The sequence below is a fragment of the Rhinatrema bivittatum genome, chromosome 3 (genome assembly GCF_901001135.1).
Source record: "Rhinatrema bivittatum chromosome 3, aRhiBiv1.1, whole genome shotgun sequence".
NCBI lineage: Eukaryota > Metazoa > Chordata > Amphibia > Gymnophiona > Rhinatrematidae > Rhinatrema > Rhinatrema bivittatum.
Window position 1 is genome coordinate 157133366 of NC_042617.1, and position 25305 is coordinate 157158670.

The window sequence follows — 25305 nt, forward strand, 5'->3', positions numbered from 1 at the left end:
GACACGGCAATTGCTCTGCTCTCTTCTCTAGCCCCTCCCCTTCTGTTCCCTGCAAGTTGCCTGAAGATGAGGGGGCTGGAGCAGTAAGCAAAGGGGAGAGGTGACATATTGGCCTGGGGGTCGTCGTCCCCCCCCCCCCCCCCCACGTGCCAGTGCCTAGCGACGACTGTATCGAAAGTTATCAAAAAGCTAATAATTAAATACGAGGTTCATATCAATAAAATTTGTCTGGGTAAATTAAGGAGTTACCCGGACAAATCTCTGGTTTCATATGAGGCCCCCCCCCTCCCCGGCTCTCCATTTAGATTTTGTGTGGTAACTCATTACCCGCAATAATTTAGCCAGAATAAAACCAATTGGTGCTGGGGCATTGCTGGGCTAGGGATAAACTTTAGCCAGTTAATGTGATTATTCAGTGCTATCCAAATAAAGTTATCTGGGTTAAATCTGCTCGTGCCGGACTACATAACTTTATCCAGGAAACTCCGACTTTAGCCGGGTATATTCAGCAGAGCGTGTATCTGACTATATTCCATCTATTATCGAAGTAAAATCATCCAGGAAACTTTCCCACTCCTTGGCTTACACAATATGGACCTCTATACTTTAAAAAAAATATGCAATTTATATACCGAACCCCCCCCCCCCTAAAACTATATAAAGGCAGCTCCTCTCTCCACGCGGTCAATATTTTATTCTTACTGTTCACCCATGAAGAGAGATGTTGCCATCACTAGTGAAGGAAAACTTTCCCTCATTCATATAATGAGAATACAGTCTCTCTATAACGAGCAAACATTGCATATTAAACCTAGATTGAACAGTAACGAAAAATTGCTGGTTCTCCATTATCAGCTGAGGGAATATGAGCTTTCTTTTTCTCGCCCAGCTGTTTCCTCCTGGCCCTTTGTACCTCCAGCTGAATCAGAACCAGGCCTGACCTGGCATCATGAGCCTTCACTAGCAGCTATTCCTGTCTTATATCCCCCCTTCCTACCATAGGTAGTCTGTTCATTACAGCGACAAGCCCTGGGATGGGAGGAGTCACGTGGCAGCGCTCTTCCTGGAATCATGGGCCCTGAATCCAGTCACTGGGATTCACCTTTCAGTGATACCACAATCTCCTCCCCCTCACCAATCCACTCAGGGGGCTGTGAACGTCGCTTCCATAGCATCCCCAGCCCCGGCCAGCCTGGGGAGCAGAAGACCCCACGTCTGGATTGAACTGGGGACCTTCCTCAAGACTACCAGGCCAGCTTACAAATGTGGATTCTATTCTTTTCCCTAAAGTTCGATTATAGACTTGTTCAATTGGAAAATAACTACTGTTTCCTTAGTATTAGATTATACTTTCACTAATATTCGAAACTTACACTAAAATCTTAGTAATATAATTCATACGTAAAATGTCAACAGAAATTTAGCGATATTGTAATGCCTATGGACTTTTTTCTTTTTACATTAGTCCACAAATACTTTTTAATTAACTCGTATCACAGAACCAAGAAGAAATAGGCCAGTTCCAATCTGAAGTCCACGTTCATTACAAATCATAAGTTGAGACGTACCTGCATGCTGATGGCCATCTTGTGAAGAGGCTTTCATTTGTGGTGCCTCATAATTGCTCGATTGCGGGGAGCTGCTGCTCTGGCTTGAATTGCTGGTAGAGTTATTGCTACTCGCTGAAGCTGCAACGCCACAGTCTACGTCTTCTGTGTTGCCCCCACTGTTATAGCTCGTATCACATTCCTTCCGCATTCTGTCAGCACAAAGAATGGAATCTGAATATGCAGGGCAATGTACCAGCTTCAATGCTGCAACAATATTGCATTGTTGGTAACAGCCTGAGGTCCGTCGGTTCACAGGAAGCAATAACTGTACAATACGGGGGGTAATTTTGTAACATCTCTCACAGATTAGCCACCAAATAAGTGCGAAGGTTGTACCAATTTTCAAAGTGAACTTTATGAGGGGTAATTTTCAAAATACATAGCAGACGTAAGTGTGGATTTTGTGGGATAATTTTCAAAGCAGACTTAGGCACCTAAGTTCCATTTTTAAATTTTTGTGCAATGTTAAATATGGAGTTAAATTTCAAAGGGGTTCCACATGTAAAAATAGCATATATATGTGTGTTAAGTAGTATGTGCTCACATATATGCTATTTTATAAACGTCTAAAGTACGTGCAGATTTTCAGTTGTACGCATACGTTTTACTGGGGGCGGGGGGAAGGGGCTGTCTGGAGTGCTCTGGAGCGGGATTCAGAATTACACCCAGTAGTTACTATTTTGTAAGAGATATAATCATATGCATTACCAAATTTATTCATGCACTTTTACACCGGCTGATTGATTTGCGAAAGGGAATTCGGAATTGTCTGTTGTCCTCAGTTTTTGGATGGGAGGTCTCTGAGAACTGATGGGGATTCAGGGTGAAGAGCTAGAAGGTTCAGGTGAACTGGAAGAGGACTGGGTGAACTGGTGGAGGTATTGGCGATCAGGCGATTCCAAACATTCATGCATACTTTAAAAAATACCTGCCTTTGCGTTTAGTACTGGATGTGAATTTGTCCAGTGCCAGATATTTCATCCATAAAACACACGTGCATATGTTTATAAAATGAGAAGAGAAAGTATACAGTTTTTCCTTACATTGAAAATGTAACCCCATCTTGGTTACTGAAACATGTGTGTGTACTTTTGGAGAACACCTATGCAGTATTTCATAAACTGTGCAGCTCTGGCAGCCCAGTATGTAAATTACGTGCTGTACCACGGATAGGTTTGAAAGTTGGGCTCTATATTTATATCCATCTCCAAATGTCTGCCACGCGCACAAGTCCCAGGGCTGAAGAAAAGGCAGGCGCAAGAGGTAAAATAGAAATTTGGGAGGGGGGGTTAGTTTAGGGAGTTGGGAAGTTCCCTCCCAGGCCGCCCCAAAATCGGAGCGGCCTGGGAGGGAACAGGGGAAGGCCGCGGGCGCCGGCACGCACAAGTTGCACAATTGTGCATCCCCTTGCGCGCGCCGACCCCCAATTTTATAACATGCGCACACCGGCGCGCGCATGTTATAAAATCGGGCGTCCATGTGCGCGCGCCAGGTATCAAAATCTACCCCAGTGCGAGTACTTTTACCTGCATTAAAAAAAAAAAAGGGGTGAGGAAGGAATGGGATTAGGTTAGGGGATTAGAAAGTAATGCTCAGCACTTTCATTTTGAAAGACTCGCATGTACTTTTCAATGATGGTGGAAATATATGCTGGCACTAAGTACCTACTGTTCCCTCACTGCCCTGGATTTTGAAGGGGGGTTTTGCCTTGAAAATGTGTTTACAGTCCTGTGGATACTACTTATCTTACGACTCTGTAAACCCCTTATTTAATTTATGTTTAAACTGTTTATTAACACTCACAAAATGGTACAAAAAGACCTTTAAAGTACAGTGTTCACTCCAACAGTAAGTATAGCTAATGCAAATCCAAACATTTTTCCCAGTTCCACCCCCCTTACCTCTCCCTCTTATCCCTCCCCTTCACTTACAAAGCAGACAAACCAAACTGGAAAAAAAAGGAAAGAAACCCCCCCACAAATTCCCCACCTAGCACATCCTCATATTGCCAGACCTAACCAACAGCATCACAACTTATCCAGCAGACGAATACCTAAGAACCAGTATTTAAAATTATACTCTTTACTCTTGGTGATAACGTTTGGATATATTTCTTCCAAGTATCCATAAATATCTTGTGTCGCTTGAAAGTCTCATTGGAAGCCATGTTTTCAACCTGTAACAGATTTCTCCATTGCCAAAAAGAGGGAGGATCATTGCTCCTCCATTTCAAAAATATTGACTTCTCACTGAGAACACAAGCCTTTCATGTAAATAACCCATCTACCTTAGTCTTGAAAAACATCAACAGAAACTCAAACAGTAATGCTTCAGGGTATTTTCGAGATTATATCCCAAGATGAGTGAGATGTAACCAATCACTCGATTCCAGAAAGATTTGATTCGTGAGCAAGACCAAAAACTGTGTGACAGAGTACCTTCCTCCAGGTTACACTTAACACATAGCTGCAAATTAGAAATGCCAGCTCGGAATGCACAAGTCTGGGAGGCATATACCATCCTCAAAAATTTAATTTGTAATTCCCTGATATCCATGTCAATGGAGAATGTCGTGAGATATTTGAAACATGACAAACTCTCAGTCCAATATCCCAAAGCCACTCCCCTGTAGCCAATGATTCAAAGGAATCTCCAAATCAGATTCTGTGCCAAATTTATGCAAATCATTGCATATTGCTGATAAAGGGATCAGTAGCATGGGATCTTCTTAGTGTTTGGATACTTGCCAGGTTCTTGTGGCCTGGTCTGGCCACTGTTGGAGGCAGGATGATGGGCTTGATGGACCCTTGGTCTGACCCAGTATGGCAGTTTCTTATGTCCTTAAGGGAGCTTTTTCCTCTTTTCATGCTTAATAATTTCCTTTAACAATTCCAGAAAAGAGGAATCCAAGTCGCTCAAAGGCAGTGAGGCCATATAATGTTGCAATTGAACATAAGAAAAATGGCTGGTGTCATTCAAATCATATTGATTTTTCAACTTCTGGAACAACATATTCTTTCCCCCTTCCTCCAATACAAAGAGTAAATGTGTGATACCCTTTGATTTCTATCATTGAAAGTCAGCTGTGATGTTACCGGAAGGAAATTCTAAATTTCCTTGAATCAATAATAACTGAGAACAATGTGATGACCACTTAAGAAGTCTAGTCAAGTTTGTCCAAACCCATTAGAGTGGGGAAATCAAAATTCAATTAGACCATCCACCCGATAATTTATCATAAGGATCATAATTTCAGATTAAGAGGATGAATTAATGCTTTCTTCCCCTCCATATTGACATATACAGATTTATCATATAGCCAATACCTGATTATTCTCAATAAACATGTGAAATTACAATTCCCCAAATCTGGGAACACTATGCCTTCTTCCCCCCCAATCCTTCTATAAACTCTTCAAAGGGATACGTGGTTTCTTTCCCCTCCAAAGCAAAGTGAGTGTTAAAGTATTCAATGCTGTCAAATCTTTTTTTTTTCTTTAATAAAAGTGGCAGATTTTGAAATAGATATAGCCATTTTGGGAAGAGTACTAATTTGAAAAGATTTACTCATCCTGATGATGACAAAGGCAAGTCTCGCCAATCACGGATCTTCTTCTATTTGGTATGTTTCATTAGCAAGGAAATATTAATGTCATATATGGTAACTAGGTCTGTAGATATCCAGAGATCTAAGTATCAGAAACTTCCAGGAGCCCATCGCAAAGGGAAATGTGAGAGTGTGCCCCTATTTCCCCCTATAAGCCTAGATACCTGGTCCACCTTAAATCCTCAAAAGGGAGAATTCTTTATGGGTAGGGGGCCCTGTTGGGCAGGAGGAGTTCAGAGGGCGTGACCAGCTGGAGGGGAATAAGTTTGTGAACCCAGCTGAGATCAGGAGGCCCCGTGTTTCCAGGACCCTCTCTGGGTAGTTTGAGTTGGAAAGAGTACTGCCAGGGTAAGCACAGGTTGCAAATATTGTTTTGCTGTTTGAATTAATAAAGTAAAATTGTATAAGAAAAGGCTGGAGTCAGCATGCTAACTACTCCAGCCCAGAGGATATGGCTCAGCCAGTCCTCACAGGAACCGTTCCCCGCACTGATCTTTAAGAGAGCCTGGAAAAGCTAAAGCTTCAGATTTGTCTTTCTTCATTTTAAAACCCTAGAATTTCCCAAAGCTCTCAATCAAATGTATTAATGTCTCCAGGGAGATTATAGGACTGGTAAGAAATACCAGAATATCATCAGCAAATGCCACATATTTAAATTCCTGAGTACCCAATTGTATATCTTTTATCTCCCTAGTCATCTGAATAGAGCACAGTAGTGGTTCCAAAACAATTAAAAACAGCAACAGAGAAAGAGGGCAATCTAGCCTAGTACCTCTCCTTATGGAAATTACTGTTAATTAAGTTCTATTAGCCATCACCCTCGCTATAGGATCTTTATATAAAATTGCTTGCTGAAAACACCTCACTAAACCCATGTGTTCTAAAAAATAAGAGAGAGATTGCCACTGAACTCTACTGAACGCCTGTTCGGTGTCAAAACTAACTGCCAATAACATAGGGATGAAACACTGGCGCTCGATTAACTGTCCCCCATTGCCCCAATAAAAACTCAACACTGTCTTGCTTTTAAATTGGCCGCAGTTTATTACCAACATAACCCGAGCCCTAACAATAACACTAACAATTAACCCCCTTTTCATACCCCCCTTTTTTCCTCCCCTCCTTCAGCACCGCCCCGTTTCTCCACCACCTTAACCCCAATGGTGAAGCCGCCCCCTCCCCCTTTCTCCCGCCTGCTCCGCCTCGTACCAGCGAGAGCAAGCTCGGCCGGGAACCTTGGCCCCACGTTCTGCGGTCATCCCGTGTAGCAGCCCCTCCCCCAACTACATGGGGCACCCTCGCTTTACCCTAACCCAACTCCCCCTTTAACATTAAACATGAACTGGACTCGGGTTTACCGCCTTCTGAGACTTTCATCATCAAAGTACAACGCCACATACAAATAAGATGCATGGAGGGCGGGTGGGACAACAAACTGGTTAGCTTCTTCTCCTTCTCGCAGCTTTCCAATTCTGATGTCTTCCTATCCTACGTCACCCTCTCTATCCTATCAGCTTGCTCATATTTGAACCTAACCATTGACCCCCCCCCCTTTTCTATGTGACTCCTCACTTCCTAATGCCTTTCTGTTTCCCGCCTGTTCTTTTAACCCTCTCTTTCCTCTTCCCTATCTCTCGTAACTCCTTATCTCGTGTGGTGTTTCCCCCATGTTATAATCGCAGTTCAGTAAGGCCCTCGCTGCTTTTTCTATAAGGGAGAGTACGATTTTTACTCAAGGTCATGGCCCTCAATAGAAGACATACATTCATCAAAGCATATCTATTTTGAACAAACCTCACCTGGCCAGGTTTAATACTTTTTGGCAAAATAAGCACCAATATGTCCACCAAAATGTTTGCTAAAAATGTTTGATCAAAATTTGATAAAGAGATTGGATGGTATGAGGCCAGTGATATAGGATCTTTTCCTGATTTATGGATTACCACAATTCAGGCTTCATTGGCTTCTAAAGGCTATTTCCTCTTATCCAGCAAGCCTGAAAGACTAAGCAAAGCGGTGCTGGACTATGTTCTACTAAAATTTTATAAAACTTGGCATTATGCCCGTCTGTTGCGACCGTCGCTGCCCGATGTCTCCACTCCGCCCACCTTACCTCTTTTGCAACTCCCTCTTTGGTTGATGGAAGTTTGGCTGCTGCGGCGTCATCTTGCCGTTCTCCTCCGGCATCCCTGGACCGGCTAGACGCTGCCTTCCACCATGTTCTCCTGAAGCCTAAGGGCATGCAAGCGGCGCGGCCCCGACTCAAGTACCAGCTGTGGCGCGAACCTCAGGGGCGTCTCCCTGAGATGACGTCATCCTCACCGGATACTTAAGGTCTTGCTAGCTAGTCGAGTTAGCAAAGGTTAATAGGTTAAGGGTTTCTTACGTTTACCTAGCTTCCTCCAGGTATCGCTGCGGATGGGATTCGCTCTCCGCATACCTTGCTACTCTGCCTCCTCGGACTTTACCAGGGGTACCCACTCCTCAGGGACCTTGCTCTCTCTCTTACTTTTCAGGTCGCAGTCTGGAACCGGTACTCGCTCCTCGAGGGCCCATGTTCCCGGACCTGCTACTGAATACAACTTCTGCCAGGAAGTCACTGCTGCCTACAACACCAGTGAGTTACCATCTCTCTCTCAGAGCTTTCCCTGGGACCAGGAACTCGCTCCTCGAGGGCCTACTTCATTCCAGCCCCTGGGCTGCTTCAAGAGACTATTGTGTGAGTGTTACCATCATGGTTCTGTTCCTGAACTCTGCATACTCTGCCTACTCACTATATTCAGTTTCTCTACAGCTCAGCCATCCTGGGATCACTGTACCAGTGCCTGAGGGACTACAGCCCAGCCGGGCTCTTCCAGCTCACTACTGCCACCTCTGGTGGTTCACAATACAGTTTAATAAAAGAACTAGTGTGTGTCTGTCTCCCAACTCTGAGCCTGACCGGTGGCCTCTCTCGGGATCTTCCCCCGTGGGCGTGGTCATCTGCCACCGGCCCAAGGATCCACCCACAATTATTACAAATAATAACAGATTGAACAGATTGCTAACTCGATGGACCCGGTACAGCTCAATGCCTTGCAGGCCATACCGGGCCTGGCTCTGCGCAATCCAGAGCAGCAAGACGCCTTGGAGAAACTTACTTCAGCGTTTCATCAGCTACACCCACAGAAGGTTCCAAGCACAGCTTCCAGCCATGAAGGTCAGTTACAGGAGGTAACTTTAAAGACAGCTGTACCACTGGCAGCTCCAATTCGTTTTTCCAGAGAAATCCAGAAGACCTGGGGCTTTTTAAACCAGTGCTGCATGCATTTTGCCTTACAGCCATCTTTATTCCCTACGGCTCTTTCCAAGACTACCTACATCCTTTCATACCTGGATGGTAGGGCCTCTACCTTGTGGGAACGCAAGGACCCCAGTTTGCAGGACATAGAAGGATTTATGGACTTATTTAAATCCGTTTTCGATGACCCTGCTCGAACTTCTGTCGCCGGTTCTGCTTTGGTTGAATTGAAACAAAGCAACAGATCATTGGCTGAATTTGCCATAGAATTCAAAACTCTTGCGGCGGAACTCTGCTGGGACCCCAAATGTCTCAAGACTCTCTTTTTCAGAGGCTTGGATAACCATTTAAAGGACGAGCTGGCTGCTCGTGAAACACCTGACTTGCTGGATGAATTAGTAGTTTTGGCCACTCGGATTGATCACTGGCTCCGGGACAAGGTGAAGGAACTCTGGCCTAAGGTGTTACCTGGGTTGAAACAGGCTAGTGCTATACCTGCCCCTCGGATGGTTCCAGTAATCCCTGCTGCTGATAAAGATGAACCGATGCAACTTGGTTATGGACGTTTGACTTCCAAAGAGAGAAGACTTTGGAAGAGGTGCGGCCTTTGCATGTACTGTGGTCAGCCCGGCCACGATGTTCCATTCGTCCAGAAAGTGGACGGGCCTAAGTCCTGCAGGAGGACTGTTCTTAGGCCTCACTACGCCCTCTCCTCCGCTCTCTCTCCCAGTCTCCTTGACCTACGGACCAGTCACGGTTCAGACTCCTGCTCTGGTGGATTCAGGGGCAGGAGCCAACATCATTCTCAGACTTCTAGTGGAATACTTGAGGATTCCCCTCATCAAGTTGAAAGACCCACTACTGTTATCCTCCATTCATGGAGAGCCCTTACCGGGCGATGTGACTTGCCAAACTGTACCAGTTACTCTCGGCACTGGAGCTCTCCATATGCAATTGCTCTCCTTCTTTGTACTGGAAAGGGCCATGCACCCTATCGTCCTGGGGTTACCCTGGTTGCAAGTGCACCATCCCCAATTTGATTGGGCATCCTTGGATCTCTCCCGCTGGGGCCCAGAATGTCATGGGAAGTGCCTTAAGGAAAACTCGCCTATCATTTGCATGCCTACGACTCCAGTGATGCCAGGACTGCCGCCCCAATATGCATCCTTTGGGGATGTATTTTCCAAAGAAGCAGCTGATATTCTTCCTCCACATAAGCCCTATGACTGTGCCATAAGACTGAAGCCCAATGCTGAGCCTTTGAAAGGACGGGTGTACCCTCTCTCAGCCATTGAGAATAAAGCAATGTCGGAATACAGTGAAGAAAATCTCCAGAAGGGCTTTATCAGACCATTAAAGTCGCCAGCCGGTGCAGGCTTTTTCTTTGTGGGGAAGAAGGACGGTACCCTATGTCCATGTATCGATTACCGAGGTCTAAACGAAATCACGATCAAAGACTGTTACCCCTTGCCGTTAATCTCGGAGCTGTTTGACCGGCTACAAGGGGCTAAGATATTTTCAAAGCTTGACCTGAAGGGGGCCTACAACCTCATTCGCATTAGGAGCGGCGATGAATGGAAAACGGCCTTCAACACGTGAGACGGCCACTTCGAGTATCTAATAATGCCATTCGGGTTGTGCAATGCACCCGCCATTTTCCAAAATATGATGAATGACATCTTGCGGGATCTGCTGTACAAGAATATTGTGGTCTACCTGGACGACATATTAATCTTCTCCCAGGATTTGGACACCCACATTGCAGATGTCAAGCAAGTACTCCACCGTCTTCGCGAACACAGGCTGTACGCCAAACTCTCTAAGTGTCAATTTCACAAAGACTCAGTGCCTTTTCTAGGCTACATAGTGTCGAAAGAAGGCTTCCAAATGGACCCTCACAAACTTGAAAGTATCAAGAATTGGTCCCAACCTACCAGCCTGAAGGCTTTAAGGAGATTCCTGGGGTTCACCAACTATTATCGAAGCTTTATAAAGAACTATTCTTCTTTAACAGTACCCATGACTGCGATGACTCGTAAGGGTGCCAACGCTTCAAAATAGTCAGCAGAGGCCATTTCCGCGTTCGAGAAATTGAAGACTGCCTTCTCCACAGAACCGTGCTTTGGGCATCCAGACCCCAACAAGCCCTTCAGATGTGGGTGTAGGGGCTGTGTTGAGCCAAACAGGAGGCTCGAAAGCCTTACGTCCCTGTTCCTTCTTCTCACGAAGATTTTCTCCAGCCGAGAAAAACTATGGGATCAGCGATAAAGAGCTCTTGGCAATAAAGCTTGCATTTGAGGAATGGCGGCCTTGGCTCGAAGGCACTCAACATCAAATAACCGTATTCACGGATCATAAAAATCTAGAGTATCTCTGCCACATACAACGTCTGAATTACAGACAGGCCAGATGGTTTTTATTTTTTAATCGTTTCGACTTTGTGCTGAAGTTCCGCCCTGGAGATAGAAACACCAGAGCAGACGCTCTGTCACACTCTTTTCATTCGGAGGATGTGCCTGATGAGCCACAGGACATAATTGTTCCGAAGAAGATCCTCTTGGCATCCACCCAGTCTGTTCCCACTGGTAAAACAATCGTTCCTAAAAGACTCAGGAAGAAAGTGCTCTTTTGGGCGCACGATTCCAAGCTGGCTGGCCATCCTGGCCAACGCCGTACTCTGCTCAAGATACAGAAGCTGTGTTGGTGGCCTACTATCAAAAAGGATACCTATTCGTACGTGGCATCCTGCACCAATTGTGCCAAGAACAAACCTGCTTCTGGACTACCGTGGGTTCAGATACAACTACTGCCAGTTCCGGAACGGCCCTGGTCACACATTGCTACTGACTTTGTAGTCGATTTACCCACTTCCGGAGGAATGAACACCATCTGGGTGCCAGTGGATCGATTTAGCAAGATGGCACACTTCGTGGCGCTCCCTGGCATACCTTCAGCCTTGGAGCTTGCAAAGCTCTTCATAACAAACATATTCCGCCTCCACGGACAACCTTCTCACATCGTATCCGACCGTGGGTCCCAATTTACGGCACGATTCTGGAGGGCTTTGTTCAAGTTGTTCGACATCTCTCTAGACTACACCTCAGCCTATCATCCGCAGTCGAATGGCCAGACGGAACGGATGAATCGAACAATGAAGCAGTTTATTTGAGCTTATGTCACGTCCCGACAGAGTAACTGGGCCGAATTGCTTCCATGGGCTGAATTTGCCATCAACTCTCATCCAGCAACATCTTCTGGATTGTCACCTTTTGAAGTGGTTTTTGGACATTCGCCAACACTGCCACTTCCACTGAAGTTCTCAGTGACGTCCCCAGCAGCTCAATCCACTGCTGATGATATCCATAATCTGTGGGTTCAGACAAAGGACATGCTAATCAAAGCGAGTGACCGTGCTAAGAAGTACTATGATGCGCACCATTCTCAAGCTCCAGTCTTCAAGCCAGGAGACAAGGTCTGGTTGTCAACCAAGCACCTCAGACTTAAACTACCCTCCTCTCGGTTTGCTCCTCGCTGCGTGGGACCATTCCCAGTCTTTCAACGTACTGGCAAAGTCACCTACTGTCTGAAGCTACCACCTGGTCTCAACATCCATAACGCTTTTCACGTTTCACTTCTGAAACCGCTCATACTCAGCGAATTTTCTTCCAAATCTCAGCACCCACCTGTCATCAATGCAGAAGATGACTTAGAGTTCAAAGTCGAAGAGATTCTGGATGTTCGAAAAAGAGGCAATACTTTTGAATATCTTCTCTCCTGGGAAGGTTTTGGCCCCGAAGAAAACTCTTGGGAGCCTCAGACCAAAATCCTTGACAAAGAGATGCTTCGTCAGTTCCACATCGCGCATCCTTCCAAACGCAAGCCTGGTACCCGAAGAGGAGATTTCCCTTTGAAGGGGAGTACTATTGCAACCGTCGCTGCCCAACGTCTCCACTCCACCCACCTTACCTCTTTTGCGACTTCCTCTTTGGTTGATGGAAGTTTGGCTGCTGTGGTGTCATCTTGTCATTCTCCTCCGGCGTCCCGGCTAGACGCTGTCTTCCGCCATGTTCTCCTAAAGCCTAAGGGCCTGATTTTAAAAAGCATTTACTCGAGTAAAAACCAGGTTTACTGGAGTAAATTCACTTTACTTGAGTAAGTGGGTTTTTGAAAATTGCTACAATATATGCCATTGACTTGTCTATAGGATTTACTCACATAAGTGCACTTTACTTGAGTAAATGGCTTTTGAAAATTGCTACAATAGTAGCTACATTTACGCATGTAACTCCTTTTGAAAATTACTCCCCAAGGGCGCGCGCGCGGCGCAGCCCCGACTCAAATACCAGCTGTGACGCGAACCTCAGGGGCGTCCCCCTGAGATGATGTCATCCTCACCGGATACTTAAGGTCTTTCATTTTGCTAGCTAGTTGAGTTAGCAAAGGTTAATAGGTTAAGGGTTTCTTACGTTTGCCTAGCTTCCTCCAGGTATCGCTGCGGATGGCATTCGCTCTCTGCATACCTTGCTACTCTGCCTCCTCGGACTTTACCAGGGGTACCCGCTCCTCAGGGGCCTCGCTCTCTCTCTTGCTTTTCAGGTCGCAGTCTGGAACCGGTACTCGCTCCTCAAGGGCCCACGTTCCTGGACCTGCTACCAAATACAACTTCTGCCAGGAAGTCACCGCTACCTACAACACCAATGAGTTACCATCTCTCTCTCAGAGCTTTCCCTGGAACCAGGTACTCGCTCCTCGAGGGCCTACTTCATTCCAGCCTCTGGGCTGCTTCAAGAGACTATTATGTGAGTGTTACCATCAATGTTCTGTTCCTAAACTCTGCATACTCTGCCTACTCACTATATCTCAGTTTCTCCACAGCTCAGCCATCCTGGGATCGCTGTTCCACCTTTTATGGCATACCCATCGTATTTTACCTCTGGAATCAATGGCTGACACCTTCACTCAACTTTTGAATCAAACGGCACTAAGATTTATGCAGGATAGGGGAGAATTGAGAGCAAGCAAGCCGGAGAGAGAAGAATCATATATCTACTCTCTCAACACCACATGACCTCTCCCTCATTTATTTTAAAAATTGTTTCCACAATAAAGAGCTAGAGATATGCAGCTGAATTTGAAAACGGCCGCGCACGTATAAATCGGCACTTACGCAGGTGGCCAGGCCCTGCGCACATGCCACGCGCATTTTCAAAAGGGCCTGGTCATGCATGTAAGTGCCAATATGCACACAAGGGGCGGGCTGAGGGTGTGGTCTGGGTGGGCAGGGGCGGGGTGGGGCGGGGTGGGATGGAGGCTGGCCAGGACAGCAGCCATTAGCCGTTGTCCCAGGGAAGGGCACACCGGCAGTTGGCCGGTGCGCGCAAACTACTTCTGCTCCAGGGGAGCAGTAATTAGTAAAACAAAAAAACGTAAGTTGCTGGGATGGGTTTAGGGATGGGGAGGAGAGGAGAGGGGAACAGATTATAGAGCATCTCCCGGTGGGCTGATCAAGCCATGGTAGACCAGCTCCCTTAAAGGCATAGGAGCTGATGAGATGCCAGGAGGAAGGAGTCTGCACCTCTTTCATTGTGGGCAGGGTACATCCTTGGGGTAGACTGTCCAGCCTCCCCACCCCATATAACCATTATCAAAACACTGAACTTATTTGAATTTCAGTTTTTACTTTCTTCACATACGACAGATGATGATCACTGTTCTCTCTAAGCTGGGCACCTGTGCTCATGCAAACAGATCATCAACCCCACGCACACAGCAAAATACAGCACACACAAGAAATCCTGATATTTACATCATACTGGCTCATAGTGCAAAAATTTGATCTTGGCTTACAAAAAGTTGCACAAAAAAGAATGTTTTTGCAAATGCAGTCTCTTAAAAATTTGAGGGAACATTGATGATGATTATTCCTAATCACCTACCTTAACCACTTGGCTTTGAACCATGTTTTAATGTTGTCCAAACTGATTGGACCACCCCAGATGTTCCTCAGTTGTCCATGTGTCCCGATATAAGAAGTGGTTAAGGGGGAAACATACATTGGATAGCCCAGTGGTTGGTCACATGAGGAATTAATTAAGTTCCTCAGTACTTGTTTGTTGTTCTGAATGCTGCCTCTCTCTGGATTACGATTGCGTAGAAAAATCAGTTCTTGTTGCTGTCCAGCCCAAAGCCCTCTGACACATTCCTTGTTTACCTACAGTAAATATGAGAAAAAATGTAAAAGTCATTTCACAATTTTTTTTTTCAAAACAAAAGTGATGTAACTCAAATGTAGAAACATGACTGTAACCCAGACTTGGGTGAACTTTAAGAAGTCACAGGGCTCACAATCAATACTGAGGTTAAGTCTCTACAATCTTTTTATGCACCCACTGGTGGATTCTTCGGGGGGGGGGGGGGGAAGGATGAACCTCCAAAGCCCTTGGTGTTGTGAAGTCTCTTCTTTTGAGTGCCAGTAAAGAAGCCTGACACTATAGTGGTATTTCAACATAAACCTTTGTAAAGAAATAGTTCAAACATCAATATATGGCACTGGATACAAGTGTTTTAGATAATCTCCATAAAAGCAATTTAAAAGCAGTAAATCTGTGGTTCCATAATGTAAGAGTGGCCAACTCCGGTCCTCAAGAGCCACAAACGGGCCTGGTTTTTAGGATATCCACAATGAATATACATGAGATAGATGTGCATACAATGGAGGCAGAGCATGCAAATCTATCTCATCCAGGGTCTGGGAAGGGCGGGGTAGGAGAGTGGGCTGGGACAGCGCGCGCTGGCAGCCGGTTGGCGCGTGGAGTTTACTTCTGCTCCAGAGAAGCAGTAAGTATAAAAATAAAAAAACTGGGGATAGATATGGTTAGTTTTTAGGGGTCAGGGAGGAGAGGGGAAGAGGGAAGGGGGAGGAAGGAAAGGTTAAGGATAGGGAAGTTACCTCCCAGGGAGCTCCACCTTCTGGGCCATAGAAAGAATCCACCTCTTGTCTGCAGTGAGGAGAAATATACTTGGGAAGACAGCCCCAGAGAATAAACACTTTTATGGCCCTGGGGAAAATGCCCCCCCCCCCCGAAAGAGGGTTATGTAAAGACAGTCTGTTTCCTTTCTCAAAGTTCGGCTTGCCTGCTGCTGCTCCCACAGTCTCACCGGCATCCTTATTCTGCTGCGACATGGCAGCTCCCACTGGAGAGCAGTTGCTGGGAGCTGATGTAACCAGAGGAGGCAGAGGTGGTGTGCACTCCCCAGGGCTCAATGTGATCTCTCTGAGGGAAGAAAACAGTTCAGCATGCACCAAATCCATTCCCAAAGGCATCTTCTCCAGGGCTAAAGTGGTTGTTTGTCAAACGGAAAATTTATCAATAGGACCTGAAACCAAAGTCAACAGTGCAGAGGGAAGCACACGAGATTTCCCATTACGCTTCACCATATCGCCAGGTAGGAAACAAAAAAAAAAAACCCCAAACATTTTGCGGGAAAATATAGCCCTCTTGTTACGATCCTGCTTGCAGAGCCCATCCCGCGAGCAGGCCCTCCACTCACCACTCCGACACCGCCCCAGACAGCCGTCGTATGCGGCAGGTAGCCGCGCCACTGCTGACTCAGTTTTCGTGGCCTTTATGCTGCTGCCGAAACACTGCTCCTTGTGGCCCTGAGCGGCCGCTGGGCCCTGCTCCCTCTTTTGCAGCCTGGAGTGCCACCGCTGCTGCCTTCTACCTCAGGGAGGAAACCGCCCTGCTCCTCCTCCCTGAGCAGCAGGGAGGCTGCTGTTCGTTCATTCTTCGCAGCCTGGAGGCCGCTGCTGTCTTTGGTCCTGCTCCATTCCCTGGGCCCTCTTCTAGGTGCTTCATCTTATTTAAAGGGCCAGCGGCGGGAAAAGCCCGCGGCCCCACCAGAAGCCAGTCTCACTTCACTTCCTGGTTCAGCCCTATAAAAGGGCTCACTTCCAGTTCCTCAGGGCCTTTGGATCCGGAATCCATGGTTGTCCATGTTCTTCCTCGCCAGTCAAGGTCCTCTGTGGTCTTCACTAGTCTAGATGGCTCTTCGTTCCTTGTTCTGGTGTTCCTGATCTCCTCGTCCTAGTCTTGCCTTCGTTGGAGCTCCTTCGTCGCCTGTTCCATGTCCTGATGTTCTAGATGTCCTGATGTTCTGTGTTCTTGATGTCCTGGTCCTGATGTCTTCGTCTTCGCCTCTGCAACCAGTTCCCAGTTTTCTTGCGTTCACCTCTCCTGGCGTGCCACCGTCGTGGTCCGTGACCAGCCCATGGGCACATTGCCTCCTTATCGTCTGCAGCGCAAGCCTCCAAAAGACTCCTGTTTTTAATGTCTTGCTTCTGAGAATCCTGAGTCTTGAATCCTGAGTCTTGAATCCTGACCCAGTCTTCGGAGTACCTTGTGCCTGCTTCCGTCCATGCCCAAGGCTCTGCCAGAACCTGCTCCGCTTCAGCGTGGTCCGCGACCAACCACAGGCAGCTGTGTAGGGTGCGTCCTGGTGCAGGCCTCTACTGAATCTTCGACATATTCCAGTCTCAAATTCCACTTCTTCGCCTGGAGTCTGCTTCGCGTCTGGCATGGTCCGCGACTGGCCATGGGCGGCTGTGTAGGGTGAACTGCGATGCAGTTCTCACCCAGTACTTTCGCCTGAGTCTTTTGAGTAACCTGAATCCTTGTCCGAGTCTTCTGAGTTTCCTGAGTCTTCGTCCGAGTCTTCCAAGTTCCTGAGTTCCTGTCTTGTCTTGTCTTGTTCCTGCCCTCAGCTTCAGTCTGGCCTCACGCACTCATCGTTCCCAAACGGCAGGTCTGGAAGGGCTACCGAGTGGCCGGAGGGCTACTCTTGTGACCAGCATTGCGTTGCTGGGTCACACTGGTGCGTGTAGGTCCAGCGGAGGGCTGATCCTGCCTTGTTCCTGCTCTGAAGTTCCTTGCCTTAGTTCCATTCCTGCTTTGTTCCTGCTCCGCCCATGCATGCATGCTCTCACCTCCCACGGTGTGTCTTGGGGCTCCTCCCTGAGTTGTGTCGAGGTCCAGGGGCTCACACTTTCCCAGGAGCTAGCGACCGTGCTCTCAACACCAGCCTTAGGCCACGCCCACATCAGGATCCACAGGCCTCGTGGTCACAACACCTCTGACATCTTCTGCTGCCTTCCACTCCCTTCAGGGTGCCATCTTGCCTCTCAGCCAAACCCTTTTCAATATGAATACTGAGGTAAAATCAGAGTAACTAACCTGCTAAAAAAAGCCCTACAAACATGCAAAATACATTCATGCAGAGCTACAGTTAGTGTAAAATAGAGGTTTTCTGCTTTAAAAATGTCTAGAAACAAATAGTATAGTTTCCTTACAACATATTTTTCTTTTTAGCCTAATTTCCAATGAAAAACAGGCTTATGAGATGTTCATGTGTGTTTCCCTCTAATAACTTTTGTATTTTGTGTCCAGCCTACACCAAATTTTCAGGATGTCATGGGGTGCAAGAGGATCCCAATTGGGATTTTATTTTTTTATGGGATGGGTGGTGGGGGGAGAGAGTCACATACACCATAGCTTCCTAAACCTTTCCTAGGGACGTCACAGCTAGTTGGATTTTCAGACTATCCACAATGAACATGCTTGAGAAAAATTTGCATATCATGGAGACTCACTATATGCAAATTTATCTCATGCACCGTCATTGCAGATACCCTGAAAGCCCAACTGGCCGAGGGGTCCCCAGGTCAGGGCTGGGAAGCCCTGACATACACGTATGAAACCTTTTGTTTGTAGACATTGGTGTTCCATGTTTTTTGACTTTTAAAACTAAGGAACTATTACTTTGAACTCTGCACACACAGAATCTTTCTTGGCTTCTAATCAACTGCAATTGAACTGAACCCCTCGACATACGCCCAGTTGTCCTGAAATCCCTGGAGTTTACAGGTACCTTGATAACTTTGAAGCGTAGGAAGCTCTTGTGCAGCATTATGACTTTGTATTCATCAGTCCCTTCATCCACCACATGCCTGAGGGTGAGCAGCTCCTCCCTATTAGACAGCACAGCACTGCGCCAAGCAGGATCCCCTTCATGACAAATGACAACCTTCTTCTCAAAAGACTGGATTGCTTGGTAGAGCACCGTGAAGTCCTCGTACTCTTCTGGGCAGGTGAACTGATCCTGGGGATAGTATTAAATAGAAGCCAGAGGTAAAGTCAAGCTGGGAAAAGTTTTCAGATTAAGAAATGGGCAAGAGAATGGTGTGACAAAGAATCTTTGCTTTTTATTTTTCCCCACAGTTGGGTCCTTTTTCGCTTGTCAAAGCAGGATCCCCACCTCCAACTCACTGTATACTCTTTAGTGCGATCATATTTTATTTCATGTCACAAGGAGGAAAGCCATTAATCAATATGTGTCAGTCATAAAACTGACAATTTTTTTTCTCTAAATTATGCAAAGCATTTAGGACACTATATTCAATAAGCCAGAAAGCAGACAAGTTGTCCAGCCACAGTTAGACAAGAAACTTGTCCCGGATGATCAGTGCGATACATGTCCCAATGAATATTCCAGATAAAAATATTGTAAACCGTTGTGATCTTCATTTGGAACGACGGTATATAAAATTCCTAAATAAATAAATACAACTTTAAACCTAACCAGCCAGATTTTGAATGTGTCTGGATAGATGTAAAGTTGGATAACTTGCCACTTAATTAGATATCTTTTGAAGATATCAGGTTAAGTAGCACTCCTATGATTGATAAAAACAACTTTGCCACAGACCTCCTGGTGCACCATAAATCTTTTAAACCCCTGCTTGCTGAGACCCCCCCACCAAACCCCTCCAAAGGGAAAGGACAGATAATATTGCTGCTGGCTCCCTCCTCAGTCCACCCCCCTCCCTGGAAAATAGTGTAAAAAAAGGGGGCGGGGCTTCTTGCTCCGCCCACTCTCTCACTATCCATTCCCTTCTCACCCCAAGCCCTCCAACCGACTCAGGTGCCAAGCCCCACCCTATTTCTAGGCCCGGGATCGCAGTGCGATGCCGTCCCGAACACTCCCAGCATTCCTCTGGGCAGCTGTGCTGGAAGCATAAGCCGCCAGCGTAAGTGTCCCGGCCCCCTGCTGATGCCCACCCAGAGTTTAGTTTATTGAATTTTCTGTAGCACCTTTTCAATCAATTAAAGTGGTTAAAGTTAAAATAAAATAAAATCAACAAATATACATTCAAATATGGTAAAAAAATAAAACAAAATAAACATAATATGTCACAATTCTGTATCATAAAACAATAATTATAAGAATCAGGAAAACAATAAAAACAAGAACCAATAGGTTCCACCTAGCACAAAAGCTTGACAAAAAACCAGGTTTGATCATCTTTTTGAACTTAGAATAGTTAGGTTCTCTGTTGCAGGGCTTCTCCTGAGGACCCCACAGCCAATCGGGTTTTCAGGATATCCACAATGAATATGCATGAGATAAAGTTGCATACCATGGAGATTCAATAAGAGCATAAGAACATAAGAACATAAGAAAATGCCATACTGGGTCAGACCAAGGGTCCATCAAGCCCAGCATCCTGTTTCCAACAGTGGCCAATCCAGGCCATAAGAACCTGGCAAGTACCCAAAAACTAAGTCTATTCCATGTAACCATTGCTAATGGCAGTGGCTATTCTCTAAGTGAACTTAATAGCAGGTAATGGACTTCTCCTCCAAGAACTTATACAATCCTTTTTTAAACACAGCTATACTAACTGCACGAACCACATTCTCTGGCAACAAATTCCAGAGTTTAATTGTGCGTTGAGTAAAAAAGAACTTTCTCCGATTAGTTTTAAATGTGCCCCATGCTAACTTCATGGAGTGCCCCCTAGTCTTTCTACTATCCGAAAGAGTAAATAACCGATTCACATCTACCCGTTCTAGACCTCTCATGATTTTAAACACCTCTATCATATCCCCCCTCAGTCGTCTCTTCTCCAAGCTGAAAAGTCCTAACCTCTTTAGTTTTTCCTCATAGGGGAGTTGTTCCATTCCCCTTATCATTTTGGTAGCCCTTCTCTGTACCTTCTCCATCGCAATTATATCTTTTTTGAGATGCGGCGACCAGAATTGTACACAGTATTCAAGGTGCGGTCTCACCATGGAGCGATACAGAGGCATTATGACATTTTCCGTTTTATTCATTCCTTTTCTAATAATTCCCAACATTCTGTTTGCTTTTTTGACTGCCGCAGCACACTGAACCGACCGAGCAATTCTGTTTGCTTTTTTGACTGCCACAGCATACTGAACCGACCGAGCAATTATCTCATGCATATTCATTGTGGATATCCTGAAAACCCGATTGGCTGTGGGGTCCCCAGGACAGGGCTGGGAAGCCCTGATCTACTGTAAGTACCGCAGGGATCTTTTTACCCTGCATACTTTGCAGGGACACCAGGATACTCCATAGTTAGCTGGAGAGATCCCTTTATGAATTGTCCTTTACAGGACTGGCACTTTTGCAACATTGAATATGATGACAGAAAACAACTGCAAGGCTGATCTAAGGATGTGCACCGAAAATATTTTGGTTTCAGTTCATTCATTCATTTCACATGCCCCCAAAATTCCTTCTGTTCATTTCAAATGAAAACAAAAACTGGTTTATTTGTGCCATTCATTTGTTTCTCATTAAAGTCAATGGGGGGGGGGGGGGGTGTCCAAAATTGGGGTTTTCTAATGAATTCTAATGAAACTTGTGGGTAAACACTATTAGAAGTGGGACAAGCACTCCAAGACACCAAGACTGTGCAAATGTGTCACCAAAAGTGGCATGAATAGCCCAAAGCCTGATAATAGGGGTGACAGAGCACAGTATCCTAAAGAGAAGCAGCCACACCCCAACAGGCCTAGATTTGCCATTGGCATATTAGGCCTATGTCTAGCGTGGCAAATATCGGGGGGGGGGGGGGGGGGGGGCAGCAGGCCAGCTGAAGCTTTGCTGCCTTCCAGCTCTGCTGGATCTCAGCAGAAAATGGCCTTCGGTTTCCTGCTCCAGCCCCTGCCCTTCCAGTGCAGAGAACAAAAGAGATGGGGAGGGGAGGGGTGAGGCTAGAAGGGACAGAGCAAAGAAAAAAACCCCTGCTCTACTCCATATTCCAGCCCCTCCCCTCTTGTCCTGTGCAGGAAACAGGAGGAATGAGGTAAAGCCAGAGCACATAGCAGGGAGCAAAGAAAAGTCACTCTACTCCCTAATCCAGTCCCTCTCCTCCTATCCTTCAGTGACATATGGGGAGAAGGTGAGCCTGGAATAGATAAAGCAGAACAAAGAATGCTGTGTCTTAGACTTCTGCTCTGTTGTATCTTGTCGGGGGGGGGAGGGTGGCAAGAGTATCAACAGTACCTAAGCATGGCAAAATCCTATATCTGTCACTACACCCCAAGGCACGATGAGAGAAGCAAAGCAGCAGCAAGTCTAGCAAGAACACCCCAAGGCTCCAAAAAAGGGGTGTGAAGGAGTATACACAAGCATATCTTAAGGGACTGGATACAGAGAACTGGCCTGATCCACCTTAAGCTCCAAACAACAAGGAATCCTCATCCAGGAGGAGGCCCCTGGGAAGGTGTATATCTAGCTAGGCCCAGGAGGGAACAGGAGGCCTTGAGGAATGAAGGAAAATAGAGAAGGGCCAAATCGAGAGACTGTAAGTGTTCTAATACTTCTTTGTTTATAAACTGCGAAGGTATGAAGAGCTGTTTCTTTTTTATTGTATATTTAAAAAAGTGCATGAAAATCCAGCCAGAACCTAGCCTGCATCTATTCTCTGGCCATTCTGACTTCACACAGTACCACACATGGTGTCAGTTTGAGGATCTCTGAGCTAAACTTGAACAGCCAGAAACACACACCAAAAAGAGGAAGACAATCTATTTTTATTTTCTTTCCTGGTTCTTGTTGCCTAGCTTCATTGGCTACTGGGAAATCAGGCCAAGGAGAATAGCTCTGCCTGGAGATAGGGACTTAATAGTAAGTCAGTGTCGAACAGGCACTTTCTTTTTCTGTGAGAAGAAGGGAAGTTGCTGTCTGGGTGTTCCAGAACAGCAGAGTCTTGCAAGAAACGTTTGTGGTACCAGAGCCAGTAGACTAGCATGGAGCGAGCTCTACAGGCCCTCACTGAGAGGAAGCAGAAGACCTGGGGAGGGAGTGCAGGCCCTCACCAAGGAACAGCAGAAAACCTGGGGGCAGTGCACACCCTGACTGAATGAATGGACCCAGAGCTGGCATTGGTGAGCAATCAGCAAATGATACTGAATTGCTTGGCACAAACACTGCAAACTACAATGACACAGGCACAGCCTCCACCTCCTATTCTCTTTAAATTGAAGACAGGGGAAGACCTGGAGATATTTCTGAACAACCTTGAAAGGACTGCCTACCTGATGGGTTGGCCAGAAACCAACTGTGAAACGTTCCTGGAAGATTTGCTCACTGGCAAAAGCCAGGTGGCCTATCAAGCGGCTAATCCAGATAGAAGGGCCACCTATGCTATCCTGAAAAGAGAGGGTATGCTTAAGAAACCTACAGGCAATAGTTCCAAAAGGGCATCCTACAGCCCAGGAAAGTCCCTGAAACCTGTTCCATTGACTGAAAGAGACTGGATGGAAGTGGCTGCAGCCGAAGGCAAAGACTGGCCTTGAGGTAGCCAACCAGGTACTTCTGGAATAGTTTCTAGATGGGCTCGACCAGCTCATGCAAACTTGGGACTGTTGGTACTCAAGACTCACTTTGGAAAAAGCATTAGAAGTGACAGATGCCTTCCACTAGGCCCAATTAATACCTGACCTCGGTCTGCAGGCTGGAAAGGCAGCCTGCACAGGCCACCATGGTGCAGTAATGAGAGCGGCTGACCCCAGCAATGACTCTCTGAAGGGGATATCTCAGGGTCTGGATCCAGTATACAGGCTACACCTTTTCCCACTTATTTCAACTGTAGAAGGAGAGGTCATTTGGCCAGAGACTGCCGGTATGACTGAAGCAAGCAATGGATGTCAACATGGTGACACGGCTGCCATTAGAGACTAAAGTCCATCTGGACGAAGGGAAGTCTCCTAAGCATGGTCGATCCTCAAGGCAAAAGAATAATGAAGTCTCGGAGGGACTAGTACAACTCAGTAATTAGGGTATAAATACTTTCTCTTTCTGTGCCCTTTGTGTGGGGAGTGGACATGAGGAAGAACACTGCCCATATGGAAAAGAAGAAAATGAAGAACTCTTGGGAGGAATGGGTAAAGTTAAACAGGAACCCCCTCCTGGGTATGCTCCTACTGTAAGGTAGAGGACCACATGGTCGAAGAGTGCCCATGGCTTGAAGACAGTGGAGAAATGTAGGCTAGCCCAACAGCACAAGAAGGAACAAGCTGCAGAGGGTGGCCCCAGAACAAGAACAAAAAGTGGGATCAAGAAGGGGTGAACACTTTCGCAAAACTTCAAAGCTGTAAATTGGTGGGTGTCCCACACCGGGAACTTAAGGACTCTGTGATCCAGATGGAGCTGGATGAAATTCCCACCCAAGCCCTGGTAGCCTCAGGGTATGGTAAGACACTTGTTTGTAAGGACTTGATCAAGACAGGGGATATCAATGAGAAGAAGGCAGCGAAGCAGACCTGTGAAGATAGCAACAGACAGCAGTACCCCACCAGTCAGAACCTGCTGACAATCCCAGCAGGAACAACCTATTATGGATGTGGCGTACTCCCCGAGCTCCCTTAACCAGTCATTTTAGGGCTTGATTGGCCCCAGTTTAAAATCCTGTGGAGTCAGCTTATGGGCAGTCAAGCCAGACTGGAACAGAGAACACCCCATAAACCCAGGGGAGTTGCACAAATGACTTGGGGAAGAGAAACTTTAAATGAGTTAAGCAGCCCCAGCATAGGACAAGGAGTGAAGAGAGAAATAGGGATCTTCTTAGGAGTATACTCTTAGTAAGGATAAACATTCAACCTAAGAAGATTGAGTTGAGGGGGAGGATAATTAAAAGGGTATACCCAAGAATACCTTAAGGGACTGGATTCAGAGATCTGGTCCAGTCCACCTGAAGCTCCACGCAACAGGAAATTCTGGTCCAGGAGGAGGCCCCTGAGAAGGTGTATATTTAGCTAAGGCCAGGAGGGAACAGAAGGCCCCAGGGAATGAAGGAAAATAGAGAAGGCCCAGATCGAGAGACTGTAAGTGTTCTAATACTTCATTGTTTGTAAACTGCGAAGGTGTACAGAGCTGTTTCTTTTTCATTGTATATAAATAAAAGTGCGTGAAAATCCAGCCAGAGCCTAGCCCGCATCTCTCTTCTTTGGTCATTCTGACCGCACACGGTGCCACAAGGGGTAAAGGGTACCAACAAGAGTGGAATGAAGACTCCAATAGATGAACAGCAGCACCAAAAGTGGCAGGAAAAGCCCCAAGCCATTAATAAGACTATCAAAACAGCACAGTGGTATGTAGACCCCAAAGCATCATGAGAGTTGTACAGCAGCCACCCACAGTGACAAGAACATTCCAAAGCTCCAAATGAGGAGCAAAGGACACCAATAAAAGTGACATTAGCACCACAAGGCACCTACAGAGCAACAAAGGGTATTGGATGAGTGTTATTTTGTGCTGAATTATTAATATTCCTGATGCAGGAATATTATATGATTGGACATGAGAGAAATGACTAAAGACATCAAGAATGTTGTGATGCTGTAACCTTCTCCCACTCAAATCAAAGCTTGTCAGTTGGAAAACTGAATACTGTAAGAATAATCTCTGAGCAGGGACATCAGGCCTATAAACAAAAT

The 25305-nt window shown here is 46.2% G+C and overlaps 1 protein-coding gene across 1 annotated transcript in view; it reads right to left on the bottom strand.

Annotated features, from left to right (window-relative positions):
- The window catches only part of PCNX2 (pecanex 2), a 236970-nt gene that overhangs the window by 12335 nt on the left and 199330 nt on the right, over positions 1-25305 (bottom strand). Inside the window, exons 30-32 of the mRNA XM_029593868.1 lie at positions 18425-18655; positions 14434-14708; positions 1569-1759 (exon numbers count right to left, since the gene is read on the bottom strand). Coding sequence (XP_029449728.1) covers positions 1569-1759; positions 14434-14708; positions 18425-18655 — 697 coding nt within the window. The remainder of the gene's footprint in view (positions 1-1568; positions 1760-14433; positions 14709-18424; positions 18656-25305) is intronic.